Raw genomic sequence first — 15,389 nt, forward strand, 5'->3', positions numbered from 1 at the left:
TTTTGTTCAACCTTTAAACTCTTTAAGGCTTGATAAGATATTGTATTGTAAAAGTGTTAATTCTTGCATTGTGCAAAGATTACAGAGGGCATTATCTGTATGCACACAGAAAAATAGTATTCATAAAAGATTTTTGTCTTCATACATAGTTAAAGTCCATGTCCTGTGCATAGGAAAAATCTTCCTAAAATTGTATCATCTCAAAATGGCATGTGTTTATTGGAGATCTGAGATACCAATTGGGAACACTGTATAGTTTGTACCAATGGGATTTTCAAATGTTGCAAAGTTCCTAAAACATCTTAGGATGTTATGTACATGATGGGAAATGAAATGCATGTTTCAAGGGTTTAACCAGTGCCATGAAAGCTAACAAGCATTTCATATACAGTATGATATTTTAAGCTATCTTTTCAAATTCTCAGAGTTTGAAAAATAAACCACAAATTGTGAAGAATGTCGAATTTATCAAGATACTTTTCTTTATTTCTCAATGGAAAGTACTTTTCTCTGCTACCCACTTGGTTGCTACCTTAGGTGCTGTCCTGCGTCCCCTAGTATCGCCTTGGTCAGTTTGACTTCATACTCAACAAAGGAGGATCTTTCCAACTGCTCCTGCCAGCTCATTAATGTGAAAAGGGGAAACACTTAAATTCTTAATCCATTTGTGAATGACAGAAGATTCATTCCTCTGCTCTCAAAGGACCATCTTCAAGCAGTGCTGTACTAATCAGGAAGACTGTTACTGCTAATTGCCACCTTCTAGTTGGCTTCCTGGGTACCGACTCTTCCTTCCACCAGGTGAAATTGGATACTTTGATGTTGTTCGCCTTGTGCGTTTCTATTCTCGTATTGGCATCCTTGGTGATATTTTGGCCCTCTGATTATTCCGCACGTTTGATGGTGCTATATAGCCTTCCCGGTTTGGTGCCTTCTTTTGATAATTACCTTACCTTCCACCAGGTGAAAGCAATGGATATGTAGATAAAGGACACCTCAGGATTCCACCTCATTTTTATACCAATGCATCCTTGAAAAGACAGAGTTGGTTCTGACAAAGGAGAGTGCATGGGAGCATTAGAGTGGTTTACTCAAAAAGGAGCTTTTCTATTTACTTAAATTCTTATATCTGAGCATAAACCACTCAATCACTCGGGCAGGAATTTCTGCAACCGAAAATAAGAAAATAAATAGTATTAATTAAAATACTGTACTCTAATAGGGGACTTATACAAGAGGATGATAAAGTAGCAGGCATCCAGGCCAGAGCCCCTCCCCCTCTCCACCGAGTTTTAGATATGGGTGGAGTGACGGCCCATGCTGGAACAACCGTGGACATCTTCAAGAGAAAACTACTGTAGATCATTTTCTCCAAGGAGTGCCGGACCAACCAGGCTATGGTGGATATGTGGGCCTGTGGGCCGCTCCAAGCAACGGCCTAGTGGACCAAGCTCGTACAAGTCAAGCCTGGCCTTGGGCTGGGCTTGAGGAGTAGAAGAACTCCGAGAACCCCGTCAATCAGTATCAAGCCGGTATCACCACACACTGACAAAGGCGAGGCAGGTAAGGTGCAAGTGTACGAATCATCCACCAAAACTCTCGGGCTTGAATTTTGGCACAGATCATAGCAGAGAAGCCGACCTGGAGAGTGGTTATCAATGTGAAGAAACAATATGACACTAAACAAAACTGCACATAGATGAGTCACGCATTCTGAGTCACTCATTGGAAATGCCTCTGGCATGTCAAAAGAAAGAGATGCACAAGATTAAAGAAAATTTAAATGGTTACTGCAGATAAGTTTCTAGTCATTGGGATTTTGTTGCTAGTCCCTACTCTATATTTACTAAAAAATTTCAGGATTGCTCTTTTTGTTTTCTTTAATGTCTATTTATATTTTACTATTTGACGAGTTCATCAAAACCACAAATCTCGAAACAAGTCCAGAAACATCTATCCAGGTAATCCAATAACTAGACATTTTGTTCTCCAGGGGAGGAAAAGTCAGTACTGTATAGAAATAATGCTTCTGTGTGGCAAAATCAGCACATTTCATATCCATATAACATTTGCAAAGTTGGGGTTGTCCATAATAACACCATTCACATCCTGATTCAGCATAACTAGAAATCACACTTTCAGCCAAGTGAAATTTTGGATAATATATATATACAGTACTGTAATGCACTCCTAGCTGGGGTTATTTGCACAAACTCCAATCAGATTGGCTATGGTGCTATACATTATCACAAAACTACAAATCATCTGAAAACCACAATGACCCTAATCCTGAGTAATAGTTTTTTTTTTTTTTCCCAAAATTTAGTCAGCCTGTTGATTCTTATTAAATTACCTTGTCTATCTTTTGCTGCATTTTAATTTCTTGGTAGACATGCATTTACTGTGCCCTTGTTGACTAAAGAAACATTTGTTCAAAAATTGCTGTTAGCTTTTCACAGCTTGAGGGTATAGATATAAGCAGTAAATGTTATATGCTTGAGGGAAGTGCATGTGTTGCTCTGCTTGGAATGTGGGTAAAGTGTGCAGTGTGTGTGTGTGTGTGTATATATATATAATATATATAATAGAGATTGCAACATAAAGTTGTTGGGGGAAGTGCTTGAGTTCACTTTCATTGTTTAGCAGCACTGTTCACTTTGCAGCATTGTTTAGAATGATTTTTTTCCCTGTCATCGTTAGGAATTGGGATTTTAAGTTTATTTTAAAATTGATGAAGATATTGTTAACACCAGAATATTTAGGCGATAGTTTGGCTGGGGCATCCAGACGGATTGCTACCCTGTCTTCTTCTCAGATTAGACTGGTTACACCATTGGATCTTCACTGCATCTTTAGAGAAGCTGCTCCTTTGATGGTCAACTGAGATTGGGTGAAGGAGACTGGTCTGCTTCTTTTAACTCTAAGGAATGTAGCTAAGATCTCAGTAAGTACGATATATATTTTTTGGGCATGAGGTAGTTTTCAAGAGCTTTTCATTAACCACCTGTGCATAGGGTTTTATTATTGGAATACAGCACTATCAGATTTCTGAATATTGATTGGAAGAAGTTGAACTATTGTTTGTTAAGGAAGTCAGAAAGTTATCATACTGTTTGTTATTCTTTTTTTGAATGACAATGCATGTCAAATTTATTTGAGAATTTCTTCAAGATGGCTCATTAACTCCAAAAATTTATTAGATCCCTAACAAAAATGAGAGGCATGATGGCTCACACCATTTATATATATATGTCCTTTTATCCATTTACAGTACAATAATAATATTTACAAGAACAGTATTTGATAAAATTCCTTTAGGAGATTTAATTTTTCAATTCAAATTGGTTACTGTGTGAAAAATCATAATGGATAGTTGCAAATCATTTATATGTCGATGTTAAAATCAAATACAGTCTACAGTATGTAATGTCATTCAGTATAGACTGTGAAATCATCATTGTGTGTTTAATTGTGATCAGATTTTAATCTAAATTCTCAATAGTTTAACCTGTCTGTCAATAAAATGGTTTGGGTTTCAGTGTTTTTAATGAGAGTGGTAGTTTGTGACTAACATTAGGCAAGACAAACAATTTGGTATCCAGAATCATTACTATATTTGATGTGATTGATTAATCTAAAGCTGATTACGAAGAGCTATCTTCTTGGTTGGATTACAGTAATATAAGAAATCCATAATAGCTATCGAATAAATTTCGTTGAAAATTTTCTACCGCACATATATGTGGTACAGTACCTAGTAAGAAAAGGAGATCCTTATAGAAGATTGAGTGGTTCGGTAATGCATTTTTTAGTAATGCCCCCTCAGTTGCAAGATAATAGGGAAAGTATAGAAAAAGTACAAATAAGGATTCATGGAAATATAGTGAAAACAGAGAGATGGAAAGGGAAGCAACATGATTCCAGTAGAAATTACTTTACAATTTACAGAAAAAATGAAAACTCCAGGTAGAGGTCAGAAGATTGAGAAAGAAAGTGGAAGGAGATGAGAAAAAGGTAGAAATGAGCTGAAAGGTAAATTTTTTTGGAATTAAATAAATTAAACTAAAGGATGAATTTGAAAAGGGGATAAAGGCAGTGAACTTCGTTCTAAATGAAAAAATATGAATGAAGAACAGGGAATGGGTTGAACTAATAGAATAATTTGAGAGCTAGATGGGAAAGCTACAAAAAGAGGAAATACAGGAAAAGTTGCAAGAAATAAAATAGGGTCAGGGGATGCAGGTGAAGACATGGTAGGAGTACACCTATAAAGGCAAATTTTTTGGAGGCATCCTAAATGAGACAGTTGAATGCACAAGAACAGATTAAATAACAAAAAAGCTATTATCAAACTCACAGGTAAAACACACAGAGTACAGATGGAAGTGGATTGGAGTTGAATACAAATATTGGATGTAGTTTGGATATATGGAACTACTTATATGGTAAATGAAATTAGGAAAATAGTAAGGAAAAATTACAAAAGCATTTTCCTGTTGCATTCAAAAAGTCATTCTTAGAAGGAGAAATTATTGCGGTCAGCATATGCATCTGGGAGGCATTCACATATCTGTGCATTGGTAACTCTAGAAACAGTCACTCCTACTCAGACTAATTGGGACCAAGCCTATTTTGTCCTTTTGGCATCGGCAGGAGCATGGACGTTTTCAACAATATATGTAGAGTACCGTTTTTTTTGTTTTTTTTAAACCATGCAACATGAAAATATACATACATTAATATGTTCATAACATATAAATCTTGTAATATTACGGATTAAACCAAAGAAATATGATATACAGTAGTAATGTGTGTAGAACAAAAATGATTTGTATTTTTGGAAAGAAGCGTGACTAGTCTTGTAACCCGATAGTGGCCAATGGAAGTATTCCCATTCTGAAGAAATAGTCATTCACTATATACAGTACAATCTTCATATAATGTATTAAATCAGAAACAGTGTTGATTTTACCTAGTCACTTCAGTTTCGTCAACAGTTTCCTCCCTTTCATAAATACAGTAGTTAATAAAGTTAATACAGTTAATATATATTTTTTCTTCTTTAGTCTGACAACTTGTAGTGTTTGACATCTTTTCTACTCAGTGATAGTATAATTGCAGAAATCCTTTACAGTCTACAGGATCAGCTAACACGTGCGGAAAAAAACATGGCAGGCAAAGAAAGAGAAAGACGATCAAGGAATTGTGTTTGGAAGTCAAAACCAGAAATGACCAACAAGAAGCTATTGTTCTGATCCCTCCATCCTTTTTCTTTAGAGCACAGAAAGATGCTCCAAAAAAGATAGTCTTATGATCTCTGGTATGTTGCCAGCTAGACATGTGTTGGTGAATCTGGTTAGTTCCACCAGGAGGCCCTGTGCAATGTCACCCAGTGCAGGGTTGAGCATTTGTTTGATGTGGTTGGGTTTGTCTTGTGAACCCACCTTCTGATCCAGTTAGGAAGGACAAGGCTGCTTTATGGACCACAGATTTGGCCACCCAGAGAGGTTCTGCTCCAGTAACCCCCAACTGGTAGAATGTTGTCCTCACGTGGAGCCCAGGGTGGGTGTTAATCCCTTAGGGCTTGAGCTGTTGTGGCATCTCTGTCAGTAATTGAGTCCTTGCTGGTGATAACTCTTATTGTGCCTATAGTGTTTCCTCCTTCTGTTTTCTTGGCGACTGTTGCTCTGATTTTCTATGTCTCGGATACACCACTTCTTGCTACATTGGATGTTATATATACATATATATACACACACATACATACATACACATATATATACATACAATATACTGTATGAAATAAGGTAATAGGTTACATAACAGTTGGTAATATTAATAAATAATATTCAGGTTTTATAATGTAATATTTATTGTGATATTAAACAAAAAAAGAAAGTGTCTTGTATACAATTTTTTAAGATTTGTAGATAAGGTTAATGTACTGTTTTGAATAATGTGTTGTGCTTAAAAACTTGAATATATTATATATGGGACTTGGTGATCCTGACATGATTTGTCCTTAAATGGTTTCACTAATTAAAAGTCCTATAGTATAGTGTGCATGACGAAAAATGCTTCACAAGACAAATGTAAAAAAATCACACATGGCAATCCGAGCATTGGAGGCAGTTGCAAATAGTGACTTCAGCCATTTTAAGGTTAAGACAGGTACAGTAATGTATTCATAACATCGTTAATGGCACGGCATAATTTGACACTGTGTTGTGTGTTTTTATATTGTCTATATATATATATACTATAATACTTTTATTTGCTGTATTAAATTGAAGAAAATTGCATCATGTGTGTGTATAGATTGATACAAAAGTTCAACACAGGGCGACAACACTTATTTGAGAACAAAGTCAACTCTCATACCAGGAACAGTTGAGGGCCACATGACTAACAACTCTGCAAACTAGACATGACAGGCCTGATCTCATCAAGGTCTTTGAAATATTGAACAAGTTAAAGAAAATTAATTCTGACCACTTCTTAGAAGTGGCAAATGTAATGCATACAAGAGGGAAGCAGCTTCAAGCTCAATAAGCTGCAATGTAGGACAAAAAACAAGGGATGATTTTTCACTCATAGGGTTTAAAACTATGGAACCGTCTACCCAATGAAGCTGTAAACGCCAAGACATTAGTTTAAAATTCAGATAGAAAAATCCTTAGAAACAATGTAGGTAACTTAACAAGCCATCGGCTTCCTGTCTCTGTTGAGGCTGTGATGGAGATAGTGGCCCTCAGGTAAATTCAAGTAACTATACTTGTGCTATTTTTATCCACTTAAAGGATGTACCTGCAGGATGCAGTGTACCATGATGTGCACTTGAAAACTGTTCCTGCCAGTTGTAATGTAGTCATGGTTGTGCCATACAGTAGTACATACACCATGTGTACATACACCATGACAAAACTGCATAATAATAGCAAGAGTTGTTAAGATAGAGGTTGAAAGAGAAGCTCCCAGGGTGGTGAAGGAACATGCTGGTGCTACTCAAACCATTTTTTTCTCTTAAAAGTATTTTGAAATTAAGAACTCCTAAAGTATTTTGAATTTGTTTATCCCTGATTCAGAGGGAAAGAGGTGGGTAAATACTGTCAGTTAACTGTTCATCAGTAGTCCCTCCATCACTATTTCTTATAAGTGGTCTCCTATCAAATACTTGACATTGAGTTTTGAAATTTTGCAGAAATTCTCCAGGGACATAGCGTATTCAATTTTCAACTTCTTTCTTTATTATGCACCCTGTACCCATCCTGTGGACGGTGGTGGAGGCCTGTTTAATTGGCCATGGATTGTTATTTTATTCTTTATTAATTTTTTTGTACAAGACTTGAAGGTTTGGAATGTTTACTGTTGGCCAAGAACAACATTAAATCATATGCTAATACATGGAGGAGAAGACGGTGTTTTGTGAAATGGAAGCGTAAAAAATCACACAAGTTTTAAATAAATTTTGTCATGTTTTAGGTAGTGCATTTGATGATTATTTTATGTATATTATAGTAAAGTTTACATTATTATATTCATCTATATTTTTCTATAGGCGTGTTCATCCCATGTTGTCTACTAGATAACAAGTATGGGCTAGGTGGGAGGTAGATAACAAGTATGGGCTAGTTGGGAGGTAGATAACAAGTATGGGCTAGTTGAGAGGTAGATAACAAGTATGGGCTAGTTGAGAGGTAGATAACAAGTATGGGCTAGGTGGGAGGTAGATAACAAGTATGGGCTAGTTGGGAGGTAGATAACAAGTATGGGCTAGTTGGGAGGTAGATAACAAGTATGGGCTTGTTAGGAGGTAGATAACAAGTATGGGCTAGTTGGGAGGTAGATAAGAAGTATGAGCTAGTTGAGAGGTAGATAACAAGTATGGGCTAATTGGGAGATTGATAACAAGTATGGGCTAGTTGGAATATAAGTACCAAGTACAGTATAGACTAGTTAGTATGTAGGTAACAAGTACAGAGTAGTTGCTTATAGATAACAAACATTTGGTGATTGATAGGTAAATAAACATTTGTTGATTGAGGTGATTGATAGGTAAATAAACATTTGTTGATTGATAGATGACAAAAAGTGGACAGATTAATAGAGTGTAACAGAGGTTAATTGTAGTGCTTTGTTATTCAGTTTTGAGAGATGATGTCTTAAGGATGGGTTTTGAAACAAGATGATGGAAGACTTTAGTTGTACAAGAAAAACTGTGTGAAAAGTGTCTCTGCGAGGATGGCCATAGTATTATAGGCAGCTGAAGCAGCCACACTCCTGTAGATAAAGATAGAACACCAAGAACAGGAGCTTGTAAGAGGAGATAAAGGGGTTTATCATTCTAGTTTAAGACATGGGCCTCAAGTTCGTATTGCACTGAGGGGTTATCTTGAGAGGATTTCGGGCCTTAACGTCCGCTGGTTCTCGACTATGCCTGCTTTTTGTTACACATCCCCAGGAACCTATTTACTGCTAGGTAAACAGCAGGGATCAGGGTGAAAAGAAACTGCCCATTTGTTTCCACCTCCGCCAGGGGTCAAACCCAGAACCCTTGAACTACGAATCGTGAGCATTGTCCACTCAGCCGTCAGGCCCCCAGGGGTAGTAATGTTTCAAGTTTGGTTTACAATACCTGTAGTTTCCAAAATATAACCATGTTCCCACCAGGTTGTATAACTTAGTTTGTGCTAGTGGACATAGACCCATAAATGGGTTGATTTATAAACTCTTACTGTACAGTACTTACACATTGGGCAAGTAAACATGCCCAAGCCCCAAGACTAGTTCATAAAAAAATTAGTAACAGTTTAGTGATAATTTTGGTTAAGAGAGATACTGCATGGACTATTTTGCTTTTTTTTTTATTTAATGTGAGTGCTTTATTTTTTGTTCAGCCATGCAATTTGCCTAGATCAACCTTGCTTTCTAACAAGATCATTTATTTCAGGTTTTTTAAATAATTTTGTTGCTAGTTTTATTTTGAGATTTTGAATTTTTGTGTACAGTATTTTGTTACAAGGTTTCAGTTGTAATTATATTAAAAATAAGATTTTTTTTTAAATCTTTTCATTGTATCATGCCATTGTAAAGTACATCATAAATAATTCTTTGTCATTTAATAATTCATTTGATAATCATAAATAATTCTTTTTCATTTTCTGAGAGATTTTGTTACTATATTTACTACTATTGGAAATCAAGTAAATTTAATAGAGAATAATTTAATTTTCAGGTTCACCCATAGGAAACTTTGGAAAAACGGTCGGTGGTTCTCAGCAGTCAGACGGGAGCCATCGTGGACGCAACAGAGGCAAAAAAGGAAAAGCCAAAGCCAGGTGAGGTCTCCACCAATTGTTTTTCATCTGATATTACAATACTGTATGTTGGTCACTGGTGCCGAATATAGATCGTGCAAGTGATTGTAATCGTGCCTTGTTTTTTAATGCTCGGCAAATACAGTAGGTTTTAAGGAAATAATTCAAAATAACTGCTTTTTATTTTATTCACATTCTTAATTACCAGTGACACCCCTTGATAAATAATTAGTAAATTACTATCTAGAGCTGCACACAAATGTTTAATATGCATTTATGCATGCCTCTATTGCCAGGAAATATTTTAATCTCATTTGCAGATGACACTGTAGGAAATTTTGTGATAGAGTAAATTACAGTACAGTATTAGGGTTTTATACAGAATATTACATGGATTATTAAAGATATTCAATTCCAATTGGAATTTGTATGTCTTTATTTGAGCTATATCATAAGCTACTACTGTAGTACAGGGATGTAAATTTCCATGAGGGGCACACACCACGCTGAATATCCTTTAGGTTCCTGTCACAGAGCCAAATTCAATAATAATTAATCATTACAACCCTATGTTTTAACCCTCACATCACGGCTACAGTAGTGGAAGCCCCCTTGGAGCCCTCCTCCCCCCCCATCACTATGCAAGTGTCAACACCACTTTTGACCTTGGTTGTTTACTAATGTTACATTATACGCTACATTTCTATCTGAACATTAGCTCTATTTTGTTAATTTCCTAAGTTTGCAATGATCAGGTTATCTTTATCACTGTTGCTTAGCAGGTTGTTCACACACATGTTAGTCTCTGAAACTGTGAGAATAAATATTTTCTCTTCTCCCCCCTTTGCAGGTGGATAGAGGAAAATGCATTGTTACATGGAAAGGGAAGTGGTAAAGGAGGGAACAAAATTGGAAAAAAGGGCACAAAAGGATTGGGTGCACTTTCTGGTGGCAAGAAAGACTTAAGTGCGCTCTCTGGTGGTAAGAAAGGATTAAGTGCACTCTCTGGTGGCAAAAAAAGATTAGGTACACTCCCTGGTGGTAAGAAAGGATTGGGTGCACTCACTGATATTAAGAAAGGCTTGGAAGCAATCTCTGTTGTTAAGAAAGGATTGGGTGCACACACTGGTGATAAGAAAGGTCTGAGTGCACTCTCTGGTGGTAAGAAAGGATTGAGTGCACTCTCTGGTGATAAGAAAGGATTGAGTGCACTTACTGGTGATAAGAAAGAATCGAGTGCATTTTCTTGTCGTAAAAAAGGGTTGGGTGCACACACAGATGGCAAGAAAATTAAAAAGTCCTTCCAACTGGAAATTAAGTCTCCTGATTACCATAATATCTCTGATAATATTCCATTAGAGGAATATTACACTTTTCATGAAGATGATCAAACTGAAAAAAGTGACAATACAGAAAAAGTAAATGACTCTAGCAGTGTACAGAGAGCTTCAGATATTCCTTTAAAAGCAGGTATGAACAAGACATTCATAATGGATTTTGTAGCTCAGAATGGAGAGGAGAAAAATAAGTTATTAGAAGCAATGTCCCGTCAGTTTAACTCTGCTAATATTCCTGAGGGATCTGTACCTCCGGATGTAAAAAGAAGTACTCGGGTTCCCCGACTCACGCGAAAGCGAAAGAGTGAAGTATTAGATAATGTAGAGAAAATGCCTGAAGTCCCAGTTACACAACAAATATCAAACCCATCTTTGCCTGTTCACACCATTCACCCTATTACTAGTGCTCTTAAAAAAGTGAGGAAAGATAATGTTGAGATTTTAGTGAATTCCTCACCAAATGTTACACCAACTGTTACTCCTAATACAACGCCTAATGCCACCCCAACATCAGGACGAAAAAGGAGGAAGATACAAGAGAAAAAGTTGGGTGAAAAGGATCCTGGTGAAGAAACCACCAGTACTCCTGAAGCTCAAGAAATAGATCCCAAAACAGAGGAATCATCCAGTAATGAAAAAGGGGTTCATAGCTCAAGAGGCAAAAAAAGGGTTAGAGGAAGAGGCAAACCTTTGGTTGAATTTGGAGAGGGAAATGATTCGGGAAATGAATCGCTTGGCACATCTCCCAAAGGCCGAGGCAAAGCTCGTTCAAGTTCAGAAGAAGATTCGCTGAGTCTTGCAGAATTAATTGCACCATCAGCTCACAGCCGAGGTCGTGGAAAAGGTAAAAGCACTCCAGAGAGTGCAACATCTACTCCTGTTGCCCGTGGACGAGGAAAAGGCAAAGGTTTAGTTAAAGATGATTCAAGCAGTGATGGTAAAGGACGCGTGAAACAGAAACTTGAGGGAGAGAAAATGGATGAATCATTAACTACTACTCTAACTCCTGGCTCAGGTCGAGGTCGTGGAAAAGGTAAAGTGTCAAGTGAAGAGGGAGGTAACTTTGGTCCTGGTGGCTTTTCTCCCGGTAGCTCACCATCTGGTTTTCTGGGAAAGAGAGGCAGAGGAAAAGTTGAGGTAGACAAGGAAGAAACTTTGGAAGTTGAAGCAGCTAATCGACAGAGAAGAAGTATGACTCCAGTAGCAGGGGAGACAACACAACAGTCTGAACCAAAACGATCTCAACGACTTTCCTTGTCTCGAGATGGTAGTCATGATGGCAAGAAAGGAAAACAGAAGACCATTTCAGAAATTCAGAAAAAGCAAGAATATATGACAATTAAAGGTTATGCCAGCAAAGGGAAAAAGGATGATGAATCACTTTTCACTAAGACAGGCAAGAAGAAGAAGAAACATTTCAAAGGGCTGAGCTACTCATTTAGTAGGAAGAGAAAGAAAGGAAAGGGAAAGGGAGGCTATGGAAAATCTGGCTTTGATAATTCTCAAGAGACAGACTCTGTAGTCTCTGAGGAAATTGATGCAGAGTCTATAGACTCTTCATCACAGGATGTCCCTTCAGAGCAGCTTTCTTACCAAGACCATAACGGAATGGATGATGGTCTTTCAGAAGCTCCGGAAAATGATGACATTGAAATGGACAATGTGGAGACTCTTGATGGTGAAGGTGAAGAGGAACAGATGGAAGAATTAAAACTGGAAGAAATCTTGGTAAATCCAGTTCAAGATAAAGTAATTATGGATATAGTTGAATCAGTAGACAGTGTTCCTGCAAATAAAGAGTTAAGTAACACACACACCTTAAAAGAACAAACTACTGAAGCTGCTGTAGAGAAAACTAAAGTTAGCGTTTGGGACAGTGAGCATCACGGGAGTACTATTAATGATTCTGAAAGATATGAAGCAGCAACTGATACACAAAAAGGCACAAGTGATATTGGAGATGAGAAGACAACCGTACAATTTGCTGTAATTGAAAAACCAGCGGTACCTGCAATTTGTCTGGGATTCACCGAGCAGAAAAGTGACACTGAAGAAGATATTGAATCTAAAAATTCCATTAATAATGTTGCATCTGAGGAAACAATTACCACATCCAATGAAAATAATTCTTTTGAAAAAGATTGTAATGCAGAGTTACTTAAAAAGGATCGTATTACAGAGTTAACTGAGAAAGATCACATTGCACAGACAATTGAAAAAGATCATAGCATACAGTTAGCTGAAAAGGAATGTAATGCAGAGTTAATTGGAAAGGATTGTTTTGCAGAATTAACTGATAAAGATGATAATGTAGAGTTAGTTGAAAAAGATCGTGAGGCAGAGTTAGTTGAAAAAGATCGTGAGGCAGAGTTAGCTGAAAAGGATTGTGATACAGAGTTAGTTGAAAAAGATTGTGATGCAGAGTTAGCTGAAAAAGATTGTGATGCAGAGTTAGTTGAAAAAGATCGTGATGCAGAGTTAGCTGAAAAAGATCGTGATGCAGAGTTAGTTGAAAAAGATCGTGATACAGAGTTAACCAAAAAAGACTGTTATGCAAAACTAACTAAGAAGGATCTTAAGGCAGAGTTAACTGAAAAAGATTGTATTGCGGAGGTAACTGAAAAGGCTATTAAAGCAGAGTTAATTCAAGATGCATCAGCAAGTGAAGATCTAGAATCATGCGATGCAGTAGATACAGTACAAATTCAAGGTGAAATTGTAAATGTAAATGAGACTATAGAAGATTTAAAATCTGTTAGTTCTAGTAAAACTAAACTAATTGAAGAAATCACAACGGCAAAAATTCAAGATAAACCAGCCGAGGAAATCCACGTATGCACTTCTCAGTTTCCATCTAATGTGCTTGGCAGTACTGATGGATCTGTCTTGGATCATTCAGCCACCCCTGGAGCTGAGGATATGCTTCCTGAAGAAGGGGCTACTTTAGCAGTTGAAGAAAAGATAAATGAAAATCCTTCTGTGCAGCAATCTCTTGACTCCCAATTGGCATCAGTGGAAAATGCAGATGTACCATGTGATGAAATAGAAAGTGCCACAATTCCACCCAGTTATGATGTAAAATCAAATACGGGAGTTAATTCATCTCAAGAGGACACATGCAAAACTAATCTCATAAGTCTTGACAACAGAGAACCCCTTCCCTCAAATGATCAGAGCCTTCGACACTTAGGAAAAAGGCGTCATAGTGTTACCAAGCGAAGATTGGATGACCTTGGGGTGGAGGGCCATAATTCAGACTCTAGTGATTCACTGAGTGAAGCCCGACCAGTAGGAGAAGCTGTGAGGAAGAGCAAGAGGTTAAGTCGTAATAGCTCGCCACATCCTCTTGCAATTGTAGTTCCACGATCTCCTGAGGCGGCTGGGACGGGTCAAAACCAGCCTAAACCCATCGGTACACAGTCTGCCCTCGTTGTAAGTTCTTACTCTCTTTCATGTTTTTCAACTAAGCCGTTAGTTAAAAAAATACTTGTTAGTGATGTGATCTTTATGGTGCCTGTGTACGTGAGCCTCTTGATGTGGAGGTGATGCATGCAAAGATAAACGTTTGTGCATGTTTATAACTTATGTTTGTGTGCTTAATGGACAGGTTATTTCACTTGTGTGCAGTGTTGTTGATTCTACAGTGCTTTAGGAATTGTTAGAAAATCTGGTGTAATGTAATTAAAATGTCATATTCTGCATATCATAATTGGGTACATTTTTTCCTTGGTGTTCGGGTATTGTATAAATTAGATTTTTGCCTTTCGTAATGTATTGTAATTTGTAATACTGCAACCTACCCTCTAATGACTAGTTTCTTGTAGCCATAATGCATTTAACCCATGATGTTTTATGTAAAATTTGCATGCTAATAAGTCTGAGTTGTACAAATTCTGATTAGCTGAGGGTAAATATTACCACTGATGTGTCTTCAGTGAACCACATCTACATTTTGAGTGAGTTTAAAGTACAGTATACCAAATGTATACCAAATACAAGTTTGATCAAAACTAGTTGTGGAGGATGTGGCTACCTTGTCACCCACTACTAACATATGTTGTACATGCAGCATTGTTTTATGTGGTAAAAGGATTGACAGATTGGGCTAAGGACTCTTATCCTAAATTCCTCCCCTAAAAGGGCAATATTGGCCTTTGATCTAGGGTTAATAAATAATGAGAGAATGGAATTTATTTTTTTTTTTAAGGAAGGAAAGTTTCACAGCTGTCTTGTATTTATGCCGACCTGGAGCCGGTTGGCCGAGCGGACTGCATGCTGGACTTGTGATCCTGTGGTCCTGGGTTCGATCCCAGGCGCCGGCGAGAAACAATGGGCAGAGTTTCTTTCACCCTATGCCCCTGTTAACCTAGCAGTAAAATAGGTACCTGGGTCATGGGCTGCTTCCTGGGGGTGGAGGCCTGGTTGAGGACCGGGCCGCGGGGACACTAAAAAGCCCCGAAATCATCTCAAGATAACCTCAAGATAACCAAGATACAAGACAAATCGTAGAGATGAGAAGTGAATTAAGAGCAGGAAGGGATAAGAATATGCCAAAAATACATTTATTACGCAATATCTGTGTCTGTTGTACAGTACCATATGTGAAAAATTTTTATGCCAGAAATTTAAATTCCTGTAGTACTGTACTAATTTGCATCAGCTGACAAAAGGGTTGCATCTAGCATTGGCAAAGAATATTCCTGCATAGCATATTTCAAACCCTCATTTCTGGGAG

The 15,389-nt window shown here is 37.4% G+C and overlaps 1 protein-coding gene across 8 annotated transcripts in view; it reads left to right on the forward strand.

Moving 5' to 3' along the window:
• The window catches only part of G9a (histone-lysine N-methyltransferase G9a), a 51,327-nt gene that overhangs the window by 8,151 nt on the left and 27,787 nt on the right, over positions 1-15,389 (forward strand). For 5 of the 8 annotated variants that reach the window (XM_045725808.2, XM_045725809.2, XM_045725810.2 and 2 more), the window contains exons 3-4: positions 9,236-9,338; positions 10,168-14,086. In XM_045725808.2, the coding sequence (XP_045581764.2) occupies positions 9,236-9,338; positions 10,168-14,086 (4,022 nt within the window). Of the gene's footprint in view, positions 1-2,787; positions 2,945-9,235; positions 9,339-10,167; positions 14,087-15,389 lie in introns of all 8 variants that reach the window. The other 3 variants (XM_069300788.1, XM_069300787.1, XM_069300789.1) reach the window with 2 other exon arrangements.

This window comes from Procambarus clarkii, chromosome 44 (genome assembly GCF_040958095.1).
Source record: "Procambarus clarkii isolate CNS0578487 chromosome 44, FALCON_Pclarkii_2.0, whole genome shotgun sequence".
NCBI classification, from domain to species: Eukaryota; Metazoa; Arthropoda; class Malacostraca; order Decapoda; family Cambaridae; genus Procambarus; species Procambarus clarkii.